Source organism: Cardiocondyla obscurior, linkage group LG02 (assembly GCF_019399895.1).
Source record: "Cardiocondyla obscurior isolate alpha-2009 linkage group LG02, Cobs3.1, whole genome shotgun sequence".
Lineage (NCBI taxonomy): Eukaryota > Metazoa > Arthropoda > Insecta > Hymenoptera > Formicidae > Cardiocondyla > Cardiocondyla obscurior.
The window spans coordinates 11,305,923-11,320,732 of record NC_091865.1 but is presented as its reverse complement, the minus strand read 5'-3'; the positions used below and the strand labels follow the sequence as shown (position 1 = coordinate 11,320,732).

Genomic DNA, 14,810 nt, shown 5'->3' with positions numbered 1-14,810 from the left:
GAGAAACAGAGAATGTTAATTCAACATAATTTACAAAATATGTCAAAGTCTTGTAAATGCATTAAATATATTTTTAGATCGATGAAACACATAAACAAATTTTTATATATACAGTATGAGTATTTATTATCATGTATTGTACAAGACTGGCAAGGCTTCAAATAAATATTTACATTAACGGCCACGTAATATGTTAATTTAATGACCATTGTTAGGAGATGGGAATCTATTTTTTGCAAAATTATCTAGCACGTTTATAACATTGCTTCGAAATAGATATCTGAAATTACTTTAAATCGCTTTGGATATGAAATTAATTTTTATATATGTATATTCCCATTGTATTCATCTATAATTATCTCAAATATTTAAAAGTAAAATTTCTGAAAATTGTATATAACCTAAAGAAATTAATTGAATAACCAATCTTGATTATTGATTATAACAGTACTATCTTATAAATTTAACAATAAATCATCGCTTTTTTTTTTTTTTAATATACAAATCCTTTGATGCTTTATCTTGAAATTTCTAAACATTTTCACATATTAGAAATTTACAATCAATAAAAGATTTTTTTTTTAAGCTATTTAAATTTTTCATTATACTTCAAAAATGATTCGACATATCACATGCCTGTTAATAGCCACCATATTAACAAAATTAATTAGGAGATCGAAACTATCGAGAGAACACGTCCTACTACTTTATTCTCGTCCTCTTAATCACTTTCCTCAGCGGCTAAGGGAGGTGATTAAGAGAATGGAAAATAAAGTAGTAGAACGCGTTCTCGCTCAGTTCTCGGCGATCCGCGGTACATGTATACGCACTTTGTGTGAGTTTCGACACACACCACACTAGAGTCATGTACGCTAACCGCCGTCACCGCAGCAAACATCATATCTGCTTCTGTGTACAACGCATTAACTTTACAGAGAGTATGCTTACATATTCGTCATGTGAAGTAAATGAACGACATTTTAATCAGTAATAGAATGCTAAGAAATTAGAAACGCGAGTTTTTATATGTATACATACTCTTTTACATAATCTTGTAGAAATAAGATACTCACTAATATATCGATTACCATTTTGGACTTTTTCTTTTTCCATAAAAAAGATATATAAACATGTTGCGGACATAAATCGCACAATAGCGAACGATAGATTCGATTTACGTGCTAAGACGATGATGTTTTGTCTCTCCTGTGTTTGGATCTACAATGACAGCTTTCTCCTTGGCAGCCTTCATCGTTGAGGAAGAGGTACTTAAAGAAACAGAATTAATCGATTCGGTAGGTGGCAGAAATCTACCGTCAGCGCATTCTTTAAACAATAATTCCTTTAATCGCTGACCATTTTTTTCGTTCTTGTTATTTGAATTTATCTTTTCCATTGTTAGCGTTAACAGTTCGACAATGAGATAGGACTCAGGCTTATATAGCCTCGTAAAATGCAGTTTAATGTGTTCACCAATATTCTCATCTTTTCGCGGAATGTAATCGCAATGTGGACACGACGGTGTCATACGTTCAATGCCATGACGACGCTTGTGTGCATCTATCACGTCTTTATCAGTAGAGGAAAACGGACAGCTTTGGCAACGGATCGTCTCAGAGTCGGTTTCGCCCGTAGACGGAATAATTCCTTTCTTTTGCATCAGTAATAAACTCTGTCTATCTTGATTGGAAGATTGTAGCGCAACATTGTTAGATATATTATTACCGTAAGGCAATGTTACAGTAGCAGATGATCGCGAAGACTTTCGCGATGACGATGCTAAAAGCATGTCGGTGACGCTATCGCTATCAATTGAAATATGATCATCCTCGTATTGTCTGCGAGATGCCTGCGCTTCTGCATTTGCTTGGTGTTTTTTCAGATGTTGTACATAATTCGCGTAGTATTTGACCGAATAGTCGCACATGTCGCAACGATAACGTTGTTTAGCACCGTGTAAAGTCAAATGAACTCTATATTGTTCACGTTTTTCAAAAGCAGATGGACATTTGTGACATTTGTAACGTTTTTCTTTCAAACGCCCGTTTCTTAAATATCCTGGATAGACGAAGTTAGGATTGCCGCGCATAAAGATACCGAATTGTGGATCCGGTGTTAATTGCAATGGTGACCCGGGAGAAGATGTCGGAGCAGACTCGCTAGTGGAAGTAGTGGCACCAACAGGCGATAGTTCTACAGTTACTTCGTTCGTCTCACTATGTCGTCGATGTACCACTTGATGTTTTAATAGATTTTGTGCTGTTTTCGACGAATAATCGCAATCATTACACTTGAATCGATTGTTTGAACCGTGAAGAGTCATGTGGTATTCTAAAGCATCTAGTTTGAAGTAACGAGCCGGACACTTCGCGCATGTAAACACTTGACTGCCAGTCCTTTGAACGCTCGTTGTAGCGCTATTGGTACTGCTATACAAGTCGTTCGCGGTCTCCTTAATCTCAACAACAATCCACGCGACATTCGGTATGCTGTCATTGTCCTCTCGATTTCCTCCTGCCTCGATACACGCTGTAGTGGGCGGTGGATAACGCTGTGAGTGACCATACAAAGATAACAGGTACTTTGTGCGCTCTTGATACTCTGTCGAGTGTGCTTTTTGATGAGCTAGCAAATGCGCCGATTGTCTCGCTGCATATGAGCACCATTGACACGAATACGCCAGTTCCGTAGTGTGATAACGCAGGTGAATACGCAGCTCTTTCTCGCACAGAAATCGTGCCGGGCATTTGCTACAGCAATGCACCAGACGTGAATCTTGTAGATCGGGGTCATTGCCCAGTACAGGTGTATGCGTCAGACCAAGCAGAGTGGCCAGATCGCTCACCTGTTGAGAATCAGGCCTCGTTTCGTCGACAAGGCAGTGAACGGTGCCGAGAGAACCCGCATGCATTTCTGTATGTGCGATCATAACTTCCCGACGCGAGCAGGTAAAGCTACAGTCAGTACAGGCGATTAAAGGACCCTGAGTCGGTACGTCTACATGCATTGTCTCGTGATCTCGTACTTCCGCACGTCGCGTTGAAATATACGGACAATGGCGACATTTGAGCATCTTTGTTAGGGTGCCATCTAACCTCGATACCCAAACAAGCGGCGCATCTGGAAGAGAGCGGGTATCCAAAAGAAGCGAGGGTGGTGGAGGGGGTGATTGCTGAGCTGCCGCGGCTTTTGAAGATGCATTTATGTTGTTACGTGACGTTATTTCAATCACTTGTTCTAGAGAAGATTCATTCTTCAGTCGAGAAATACCTGTAATAAACGTTCAGTTTACAATGTCTTTATATATAGATCGTACAAATATACATTGTATTGTGCAATTTACAAAACTTACCACCACCTTCGGAAATTGATATTTGTTGCAGTTGAGAATTTGAAAATTCCAATTCTATATTTTGCTGGTGCATAGCTGCTAATTCTTCTCCGTGCAGCCTAGCGTGCTCCAACAGTTCTCTGTGACAATGAATAACGCAATTATGTATATGTTGTATTACATTATGACTTATGTATAATATGTATGGCATTATATGCACGTATGCAATATTATACAACATGAAACGTATTTAATATAAATATGTCATAACGTTAAAATTTTTATCATTAATACAAATTATAAAATTAGCATTTCTTTATATAAAAATAATTGTTAATGAGATTATATTAATGGATTTAAAAAATGGAACGTTCATGTTAATAAAGAGAGTTACCAGCGACACATACGCCTTTGTACTAACGTAGTATGGACAAAGATAGCATTTAAATATAGCTTCTAAGTTCGGCCGATGGTTCATCCTGTGAAGAGCTAAAGTAGCAGTATCCGATGTTGAAAAGGGACAATCTTCACAGTTAAATGAATTCTGTGAAAGAAAATAATAAAATATTACATTAAAAAATAAATAAGTTATATAAATCTAAAATTCAGAAATAAAAAAGAAGTTTGCATCATTCTTTAATAATTTTATAATCGTGATAATAGCTATCGAACGAACAATTGGCAACGGAATATTTTTAATTAGTAAATTACTTGCAATATAATATTTGATAATTATTTTTAATATTATGATATTAATTTAACTTTAATACTCGCTTTAATTATTCAATTCTCTTATTCGCATATAAGCGTAACAACTTTAATCATAATTACAAGAAGTTATAACAGTACAAGACTTACCCTCTCTTCGATGGACTCGTGATCGGCAGATTCGTAATGAGATTTAACATGCAACAATACGTTATCTTTATTAGTATCTCGATAATTACAACGTTTACACTTCCACTGAGTGCGTTTACTTTCATCTACCGCTGGAGATATAGACACTGCACCACCACCACTAGGAGTAGTGATATGCATCGTGATAGGACTGTTTTTCAACAGAGATTGTCCACGACTTCTGACTGCTGCTTTAAGTGGTGGTGGAGGTCGTAGACTCGTATCAGCATTAGGACTGTTTTGATTTGCCTCAGTCGATGGTAAAATCGTAATGGAAGATTGCGACGTTGAACTAGACGGAACGTACTCTTTGTTGCCTAAAAGCAATAACTTCGTTGATGATGTTTCAGAGTTCGCTTCTTCTATGCTGCACTGTTCCATGCGATCTTCATCCCACGTTTGCTGTTCTACCTGAAGCAAAAATATTACGTTGTGTAAATGCGTTTTGTAGAATTATAATAGAACATTAAACAAAATGTTGGATGTCATGAATGAAATATGCTTGTCAAACTAAATTATCAAAAATTTTGTATCGCGTTCATGATAAACCGGTGAACGTTTCGTTCGATTTTCACAACTTTCGAAAATATCGATCGAACTTTCAAGAAGAAAGATGGGATCGACATCTTCCATCTATTAATTACTAAGAATATGCTTACAATAAATATCACAATGCAATAGTGATCAAGCGTCCGAGCGCTGTGGCCGAATTATGATGTCGATTTTTTTTTTTTTTATTATACATACTTTTCACAAGATAATTATGGGTATCGTTCGTTAAATTATTGCATCGATGTGAGATATAAGAGCAATGAATTATTCTATGTAACTGAGATTCATTATTTCACCTGTGCGAGATATTTGTTATATTTGGAATAATTCCGTCGACCTGTCTCATCCGTCATGAGCACTCTGGCCCTCGTATGCACTGCGTCTTTAGCCGCTTTAAGCTTAATATGTTTTGTGATGTCCCATCGCCAGTTAGAACGATACGCGCACATTGAACACTCGAACGGCTTCCGGTTTAAATGACCGACTATATGTACGTGAAAGCGACTTGCGGTGGAAGCCCAAAATGGACAATGGGGACATTTGAATACCCGCCGCCCGCTCGGATGTGTCGGACCACCTTCAAACTGACAAAAGTTTTTTTATCGTAGTAAGTAGGATTGTGAGCAAAAAAAAAAAAAAAAAAAAAAAAAAAAAAAAGAAAACTAGAAGTAAACTAAGAACGAAATAGTAAAAGAGATGCTCGACATCCACTATGCAATATGTAAAGCACATTCTTAATAATAAATAAAAAGAAAAACAACGAAGCTCGCTCTAGTTTCTAATCAACGCTCACCCTTTCGCGATACAGAGCTTCTTTATACTTCTACAAGATATCTTGTGCCAACACTAACAACAATAGCAACACTCGTAGGTTTTTGACTAATTTACAGAAATGAGAAATTATAAAACACATAGCCAAAATAGAATACATAGCAACAAGAATTACTTCATATAGAATTTTCATAAATGCATTCTACTAACTTTTCAGTCGCTTTTTACACATATTTTACGATGACATCATTAGAATCGCGGTTGCGCAGTGTATTTTCTTATTGTACATATTTAAAGCATTATTAACAAGCACCGTACCGGAGGTCCAGAAGAATTTATTCCTTTGAGATTCGCATCCCAATCCATTTGCGACGGAAAAGAGTATTCATCACGGTACGAAGTCATGCGGACGTCTGAGCGATTTGATATTTTCTCTAAACTACTATCGATGGACGGCGTTGTGTCGTTGCGCGAATGGCAGCATTGTATATGCGTTTGGAGATCAGTTGTACTCTTGCAACGTCTTCTACATTTAGGACAACGTGTCGTGCCCACGGACACGCTGAGCGCGGTGTGATGTGTCTGTTTGTGGCAAGCTAGCTCTTCCATGCTACTAGCTTTAAACGTACACCAGCATTTCAAGTCGTTCTCACTACTTACAGCTACCTCCGGTACACCGTTATTAACCGACGTCGCTGTCGTCGTTAGTTTTTCTTTCAGTTTATCGAAGAAGGAAGCATTTTTTCTTTCAAATACACCAGCCGCGGTATTGACATTCCTCTTCGAACTCGCGGCCTGAAAACAGATGATAGCCATCCACCGATAAATTGTCATGTATTTCACATATTTTTTTTTTTAAAGGTAACAAAATCAATTACTGATTACAACCAACCTCCTTGTTTCCATATATTTTAGCCAGTTCTGTATCTCTCGCGATTTGTGCCAGTTCAGGTCTCACTCTGACACGTGGAACCTTCAGCAAAGTCGTAGGTGGCCCGTTACCGCTGAGCGTGTTATTGGGTTTAGAGCTTGTAAGGCTCAATGGAATTAACATTGGCAGTGGCTTTCTTGGTTTTGATGGACTAACCGGCGCGTGACATTCTGCTAAATGACGTTGCATCTCGGAATCCCAAGCTGTTATAAATTGGCAGCCTTTTTCTTCGCATTTTAGTGCGATGCACTCCGCGCTAGCCAGGGCACTTTTCTTATCGTCTATCGAAATTAACGACTGATCTGACATGAACGAATCAGAAGAACCGACCGATGTGGTAGTACTGCCGCTTTTATTTAACGCTTCTCGAAAGTCACTGGCTCCAACCTAGGAGACATTAAATACGTTATACGGCGATGATTAATCGACATGTTCTAACGAACGAAACTACGATTATATACGTGCTTATAATACCTGATTATAACGTTTTGGACTATTTCGTGGCTTACGTTCGAAAGCGTTATTACTTTTGCGGTTGACTTGACCCACAGGTGGGTCATGATGATACGACTCATGCACCGTTAAGCTCTGACGAATATCAGCAGTAAAATTACATGCACGACATTTGAAAGCACCTCCACCTCCATGATTCCGCATGTGTCTTTCTAGATTCCACTGAAAAATAGCGTTAAAGACACATATAATCTACATAATCTCAAAGTATAATCGCAAGCTTTTTTGAAACCCTGAAAAGTTTTTGATATGTTTAAACACATCGCTGGGAAACCAAGTAGTAGGTGAGGAACAAACCTTATACGCTGAACTAAAATCACAAGCATCGCACTTGATCATCGGCATAGAATGATATTTAACATGCTTAGTATAACGCGCTCTGATGTGCGTCACGTAATCGCATTTTGCGCATCGAAAGAATTTTCTTTTCAAATGATGCACTCTTTGGTGAGTTTCAAGATCTTTCACGTTCAATGCGACATACGAACACGCAGGGCAACGATTTTCGACTGGATTGTGCCCGTTTTTGCCCTAAAAATTACAAGAAAACATTTTCCTGCGACCTATGAGTGTATGCTTGATATGCTTTGTTTTACTTAACACGCTTTATTAATGGAATTGCGGCAATCACGCAAAGAAAAAAAAAAAACCACAACGATAATATCGCACCCCTAATGACACCATAACTATCAGGCCACCATCCGTTTTTAAAATGGAATTGTCTCTTAATTTCGTCCGTACCTTCCGTTTTAAAAACGGCCATGTTAAAGAAGGAAGAACAAAGAAGGAGAAAGAGAGAGAGAGAGAGAGAGAGAGAGAGAGAGAGAGAGAGAGAGAGAGAGAGAGAGAGAGAGAGAGAGAGAGAGAGAGAGAGAGAAAACAAACAAATAAATAAATTAATCAAAGACCTTCCGTAAAAGCACGATAGCAAAATACGAAACGAGGCAAACTCGAGAGATAAATCTGTAAAAAAAAAAAGCAAGTGTCCTTGCGGATGCCTACCTTGTACTTGTGCTCCTTTCGCAGGTGTTCGAAATAGGCCTTGATGCTCGAGAGGGTTTTGGGTGGCTCACAGGTTTTGCACTCATAAGACGCTTGCTCGTTCGTGTCGATGTTGATCGTCTCCTCCTCGGCGTTAACAATGTTCACGTCCACATCCACATCTACGTCCACATCCACGTCCACGTCAACGTTAACATCAACGTCGCCGTCCACCAGCGTTGCGTCTACCTCCGCTCCCTCATCCTCATCGGCTTTGACGGCGGTCATCGTCAACTCGTCATTGTTGTCGTCCTCGTCTATCTCGCCCGCAGCCTTGCTCACAGTGTCGGCCGTGCCCGCGTCTTCGCCCTTCTTCGCGTCGTGCTGCTTCTTCGCATCGTGTTCCACCTCGCGACTCGTCGCGGCTCCTTTAAGGTTACCTTCCGGTTCAGCCGTCGTCGCGTGGACGCCGACGGGCTCCGCTCTGGCCCGCCTCGGAGTCCGGTGCTGCGGCCGCGGTCGCAGAACACGCAACCGGGCCGACCTTCCCGACATCTTGGACGAGAGCCGCGCGCTTCCGCGCAGACTTCTTCGCTCGCCCTTGCCTGCCGCAGGAAACATGGCGCGCGCGCGCTCTCTCTCTCTCTCCTTCTCTTTCGCCTTTTCTCTCTCTCTCTCTCTTCCTGGCCGTGCAGGAATAATTAATCCACCGCGTTCTCTATCGTCCGGCGCGAGCCACCATCATCGTCGGACTCTGATCTCGCCTGCAATAACGATTTCGATTACGTTTATGGCACCCGTCGCGACTCTCGTTGTCGCCTCCACTACCGTCGCCGTGTTCTTGCTGCCACCACCGCCGCCGCCGCCGCTGCTACTGCTACTGCTGCTGGCGCATTCACGCGTTGCACGGGACGATGGGAACGGCGGTGCTCTCGGCTCTCGTTGCGAGCGCTCGAACGCTTGTCGTCCGCCGTTCTTGACTCGACTCTTGCCAGCTGAGAGCGATTAAAAATCTTTATCAGGCCGATATCGAGTCCAAGTAAGCGCGTCGGCCATGCCGGCTCGCCTTCTTTCTATTGTTGTTCGATCGCAGCAACAATGCCGTTTTTTACCGATAAGTACGTGATCTAAAAGAAAAAAAGAAAACAAAAATTTTTACAGGTTTACGCTACGGAAATTCCAACCGGACGTGCTTACGTACGTTCGTGTTTACGTCTGCTCTCTCCCCACAATGGAGGCGCGACGTGGGCACGCAAGCAACGGTGACGCTGCTAACAGTGATGGCAACGACAGCGATGGTGGTAGCCCGCCATGTTTTCTTTTTTCTTTTTCCCGCCGACGGTAAAATTAGGAAAAATCAAGAAATATTACTCGACGCGCGCGGCGTCCTCCGTCGACGCCTTTCCTCAGCCTCCGCGTTCGACCTCTCCTGTTATATATTTTTCGTCCTCTTTCTTCGTCTCCTCCCCTACCACCGCTTTCGTCACCGCTCTAATCACTAGGCGCCGCGAGCCCCGGATCTATCGGACCAAACGCCCGTTGCGAGGCACGAACGCGTTTGCGATCGTTAATACTCCGCTCTGCGGAAAGGAGGATGTCGCCTCCCCTCTTTCTCCGACCTTCGCCGCCAGGTCGTCGTTGCGCGAGAGGGAGATCGCGATTCACGCCGCGAAGACGCCGAGCCACGTGAAAATCGCGTTAACGCTGCTTCCGGTCGCATGACGCGACTTCTTCTTCCCTTTCTCTCCCCTCCACGTCTTCCTCCGCCTTCTTGCACGTCCTACGATTTTCCGGTTGACGACGAAGACGGGCGCGGGTCCGTCGTACCTGAAACCCCGAGCCACGTGCTCGTCCTTCGGCCGGGACGCCGGAAAAGTGCAAGAAAACGGAGCGAAGGGGGAGGGAAAAACGACCGCGCGGACACAACGTCGATACTCCGTGGCGTCCTGTTCCTCTTCCGCTCCAGATATCGCCACGCAAACGTCAGCATGTATATAGCCGCGTTTCCAACATCGTCGATCGGTCGCTCGACGAGCGCCTCTTGATCTCCCTCGTGCACGGCTATGTTCGTTTCCCTTAGGACTCTGATCCCTTCGTCGACGCTCGAAAGGGAGTCAGCATGCCACAGGGCGACCCATTAGGAGTGAGAAGGGAGAGTCGTGGAAAGATGGCCAGGCGGCAAAAACGCTCTCGAATCGATAATACCCACAAACGACGATCTATCTGAAATAATCACGAAATTGGTAAAATTTGAAAACCAAATCGCCACATGAAACTCAGATAACGCTTTGCTCCTATTGGTTGAATCGTTAGACGCGTCCTCTACATGTATTGTTCTCACACCTACATCTTCATGCACGTCTTTTTTTTTTTTAAGCTGTCCATTTACGAACCTAACCTCGTGTGTTTAGATACTGTAGAGTCTCTAGATCGTCCAGATAAAGACACATGTGTTTGTCGAGTGTGTAAACGGAAAAAAATCGCGATAATAGATTATTACTTATTACTGCGAAGTTAACGTGTGTTGGCATTAAGAAAAAACAGAAAAAGATAGGGTGGAACCGGCGCAATTAACCGGTGACAATGTTACAAAGTGTCTTGAAGTCTAAATTCGGTTATGAAGATTTCAAAAATGACATTCAGAAACAGGCAACTACTGCCATTTACAACGGTTTGTAACAAAATATTTCTTAATTTTCTAATTGCTTTTTTAATAGTTCTGATATTTTTTTAATAAAGTTTTTTACCTCTTTTTTTTTTGTCATTATCAGATATTTTTCTGAAACTCAAACTAATAAGTAAATAAATGTTGATTACAGGAAAACAAGATGTATTTGTGTGTATGCCCACAGGCTCAGGAAAGTCACTCTGTTTTCAATTACCAGCAATAATGAAAGAGCATAAAGTGGCAATTGTTTTTTCGCCACTTTTGGCTCTGATGAAGGTATTCTTTACATATGATATCAATTAAAGTCTTGATTTTTATCCTATATCTGTTTTATATGAAAGAAACTTAAAAGAAAATAATTTATTAATTTAGTGTTAAATATTTATTTAACTTCTACAGAATCAAATAGACTTTTTGGTGAACAAGAAAATTAATGCCTGCTCTTTAAACTCTACTACTACTAGTAAAGATAGAAATATGATTACAAAAGATTTACAGTCACATGAGCCAAAGATAAAATTATTGTATGTCACTCCAGAAATGGGAGCTCAACATCACTTTCAGGTATTATCATATTCTAAAATTTTTTTTTTATTGTAAAAGAAAGTATATTCTTTATTCTATATCTTTCAGCATGTTTGCATATAATTAGATTAGTTTTAAATTATTTTTAAAAAGTAATTTAAAATAAAAATAGTTTTTATAATATGTTTAATTTACAGGATATCATAACTCAAATGCAAAAGAAGAAAACACTTTCTTACTTTGTTATTGATGAAGCTCACTGTTTAAGCGAATGGGGTCATGATTTTAGGCCAACATATAGACAATTGGGAACTTTCAAAAAATTATGTCCCAAGATACCTATGATTGCATTAACAGCAACTGCTGGAAAACAGGTAAAACATCTAAGAAAGTATGTATATTTAATTTTTGACAATTTAGTTATGATATTATGTTAACAGGTTAAAGATGATATTCTTCAAAGCTTACATATGAAAAATGCAGCAATATATTCTTTACCGGTATTTCGTCCTAATTTGTATTATGATGTTTGGTTTCAAGAATTACTAGACCAACCATTTATACACTTAAAAAAATTTATTTTGGATGCACTTGGTCCTACGGATAATTCTATTCCTAAAGTAAGTTAAATTTTCTTAATTTCTTATCATAGAATTTTATGAATTGTACAGAATAATGTTACAGATACTTTGTAATATTTTTTAGCCCAAAAGAAATTGTGGTATTATTTATTGTAGAAAAAGAGAAGCGACTGAAATTGTTGCGCATAAATTGACTCTTGCGGGTATTACGACACTTGCATATCATGGAAGTATGTGATTTATATAGTATACATTACTATTAACTTGTAAACAGATACAGTTATTTTATTTTAACATATGAATAGGTTTGAAAACTGCGGAACGTAATGAAGTGCAGAATAAATGGACGATGGGTGAAGTACCTGTTATTGCGGCAACGTGTAGTTTTGGAATGGGTGTTGATAAGGGATCTGTTAGGTAGCTTCAACATTTTTGGAAAGCAATTTTACATGTAAAGGAAGATTTAAAAGGATATTTATTATTTTACAGATTTGTAGTTCATTGGACAGTTCCTCAAAATGTTGCAGCATATTATCAAGAATCAGGAAGGGCTGGCAGAGATGGCAAGCCAGCATTCTGCCGTATATATTTTAGCAATGAGGAATATGGACCCATTTCGTTTCTTATTAAAGAGGAAGCCACTAAAAAAAATAATACAGAACTTGTAAAAATTAAATGGCAGAACTTTGAGAAAAGCGTTGCATATTGTTTAGAAGCAAAGTATGATCTTTATTCTTTCTAAAAAAAAAAAAAAAAAAAAAAAAAAACTCGTAATAAAAATAAAGAACGGAAAAGAGTATCCGCTTATGTAGAAACTTTTAATATGCGTAAATTTTAATTTTAAAAATGAAAAGGTAGCATAAAAAAGAATGTAGTAAAAGAGTTTCAATTTTTTGAGAATGTTACTTGGCATTTCACATACTCTGATAATAGTTTTGTGTGATTATACAGATGCCGTCATGCAGTATTCTCCAAGTATTTCGGGGATTCTCCACCGCCTTGTAAAAACAGGTGTGATGTTTGTAAAAATAAGGATAAAGTGCAAGAGAAGATTGCCCAATTTGAAATGTGCCAGACTAGATCTACAAAAAAATCCCGATACAATATGGGTAGTGTAATACAAATGGACTGCAGTGACGATGAGATGTATATAAATAATTGCTTAATTTATATTTTTAATAAATATATCATGCAGTGGTGCACATACTAATGTTTAAAATTATAATAGGGACGCATTTCATGAGTCACAAGAATCGAGGGAAAAATTAATGGCTGAAGACAGGCGAGAACAAAAAGAACTTATTATGGAGCAATTTGCACTTCGGCGTGGTACATCTAAGGAAGACAAAGTGAGTTTGCGAGTACATTATATGTATATATACACCACAGTGCATAGTTAAAGTACCAAATAATAAGATATATTTAATTCTTACAGGTGAAAAAACAGAACATGAAGGATGCGAAAATAGCGCATGTTCGTGCAGCTAGCAGCACAGATAAAAAAATCAAGGGTTTAACTGTTCAAGTAAGACATTACACATTATTTTTATGAAATATTATAAATATTTGCAAACAATTAATTAGTTAATTATTTTTTTAAGATACGGGAATATTTTTACAATGAATTGAAAACTGCACTACTTGAAAATTGCCAACATTTGCATATGGAAAATGACAAAAAATCGGAGGAACAGAATATGCAGGATATAGCCATTTCTACAGAATATAAAATATTTTCCGATTCTAAAGTACCGAATAAATACAAGTTTGATATGTCTAAATTGGTATGTAATGTTTTATATAAATATTTGTATAAAATTAAAATTGTTTTGTGTGAAGAATTGTGTCATATAAAATCTATAATGTATTTATTATTTTTATTTTATATACTTTATACTTTATTTACGCACAGGTTTCATCAGTACGAAAATGTACCAATAATAATACTGTATACGAAGCTATACGTGAATATGATACAGTTAAATTTCATAATAATGAATGTAATGACTTTAATAGTGACGATATATTTAATAATGAACAAATAGATACAATTGATACACGATTTTCTGGAGGTGCTTGTTTGTTAAACAGTCATGAAGAAACTCTTTCTTCTATTTTTAAAACTGCATCACAAATAATGAATGAAGAAAAATTGTGTATATCTACGTTGGACACAGACCAAAAAATTCAGTCTAATAAATTACCTGTTAATAATACTGCACAAAGAGACATACACGAAAATGCTGAACAACAAAAAATATTAAGTGGTTTTGTTTGTGCACGGGAAATTTATGAGAACAATGTGACTAAATCTATAAATACAAGTTCTTGTAAATCAAAAGTTTGCAGAAAAAAAACAGATAAGAATATAAAGAGAGCAGCTAAAACAGTTTATGAACAAATTTTAGAATCAGCACAATTATCATCACAAAAATCAAAGAAAACTATGAACGAAAGAAGAAGTGCTTCCGTTGAAACGAAATTAAAAGTAGATAATATTGTTGATTCTATTAAAACTGAAAATAAAAGTAAAAATAAAAGAGACTATAAATCCATTGAATGTCACGAAAGTGATATAAAATCTAAGAGAAAAAGAATTGTTCGTGTAAAATATATAGCAACTAGTGATAATGTATATAATAAAAATATCGATAAAAGGATTTTAGATGACAAAATTGATCCCAAATCAATTAGAAAATTCACAGAAACAATTAGTAATAATATAAGTGATGAGACATTAAAAATAAAAAACACAGGACCGCAGAAGCATCTTGAAACAAAGACTAATATAGAATTAAAGAAAAAAGAGAAAATAGTACATACATCTACAAAACATAAGAACACTAATAGTCACAACATAAAAGTACCTGCAGATAAAGCTACACAATTTAAAACAGCAGCAATTTTAAAGTCATATTTAATGAAATACTACCCATCGGAACGTCTTCCGGATAAGGCAACGTTTTCAAAAATTTGTAGGGAAATGCATTACAATATGCTAAAGAAGAAAATATTTGGTATAATCATTAAAAAAAATTATTTTATAAAATATTTCTTTTT

The 14,810-nt window shown here is 38.0% G+C and overlaps 2 protein-coding genes across 8 annotated transcripts in view; one reads left to right on the top strand and one right to left on the bottom strand.

The window, feature by feature from the left end:
* Positions 1-99: 99 nt before the first annotated feature.
* LOC139108764 (zinc finger protein 91) lies at positions 100-9,805 on the bottom strand. Of its 6 annotated transcripts, XM_070667307.1 has the most exons (12): positions 9,178-9,793; positions 8,805-9,103; positions 7,998-8,740; positions 7,293-7,526; positions 6,957-7,157; positions 6,444-6,869; positions 5,870-6,346; positions 5,077-5,364; positions 4,190-4,639; positions 3,739-3,875; positions 3,353-3,471; positions 100-3,270 (listed from the first exon to the last, which is right to left on the bottom strand). In XM_070667307.1, the coding sequence occupies exons 3-12, from the start codon at positions 8,595-8,597 to the stop codon at positions 1,175-1,177; spliced, it is 5,028 nt and encodes a 1,675-aa protein (XP_070523408.1). In that variant the 5' UTR covers positions 8,598-8,740; positions 8,805-9,103; positions 9,178-9,793; the 3' UTR covers positions 100-1,174. The 6 variants fall into 6 exon arrangements, with proteins under 6 accessions (XP_070523408.1, XP_070523416.1, XP_070523445.1 ...); XM_070667315.1 differs by lacking the exon at positions 8,805-9,103 and having other exon boundaries at positions 9,348-9,793; XM_070667344.1 differs by having other exon boundaries at positions 6,212-6,346; positions 7,998-9,103; positions 9,178-9,791.
* Positions 9,806-10,355: 550 nt separating this feature from the next.
* LOC139108812 (ATP-dependent DNA helicase Q5) overlaps positions 10,356-14,810 on the top strand; it is an 84,287-nt gene continuing 79,832 nt past the window's right edge. For both annotated transcript variants that reach the window (XM_070667417.1, XM_070667413.1), the window contains exons 1-13: positions 10,356-10,647; positions 10,796-10,920; positions 11,044-11,208; positions 11,367-11,543; positions 11,610-11,789; positions 11,875-11,980; positions 12,056-12,167; positions 12,240-12,470; positions 12,702-12,896; positions 12,979-13,099; positions 13,186-13,275; positions 13,352-13,534; positions 13,663-14,767. In XM_070667417.1, the coding sequence (XP_070523518.1) occupies positions 10,560-10,647; positions 10,796-10,920; positions 11,044-11,208; positions 11,367-11,543; positions 11,610-11,789; positions 11,875-11,980; positions 12,056-12,167; positions 12,240-12,470; positions 12,702-12,896; positions 12,979-13,099; positions 13,186-13,275; positions 13,352-13,534; positions 13,663-14,767 (2,878 nt within the window). In that variant the 5' untranslated portion in view covers positions 10,356-10,559. The remainder of the gene's footprint in view (positions 10,648-10,795; positions 10,921-11,043; positions 11,209-11,366; positions 11,544-11,609; positions 11,790-11,874; positions 11,981-12,055; positions 12,168-12,239; positions 12,471-12,701; positions 12,897-12,978; positions 13,100-13,185; positions 13,276-13,351; positions 13,535-13,662; positions 14,768-14,810) is intronic.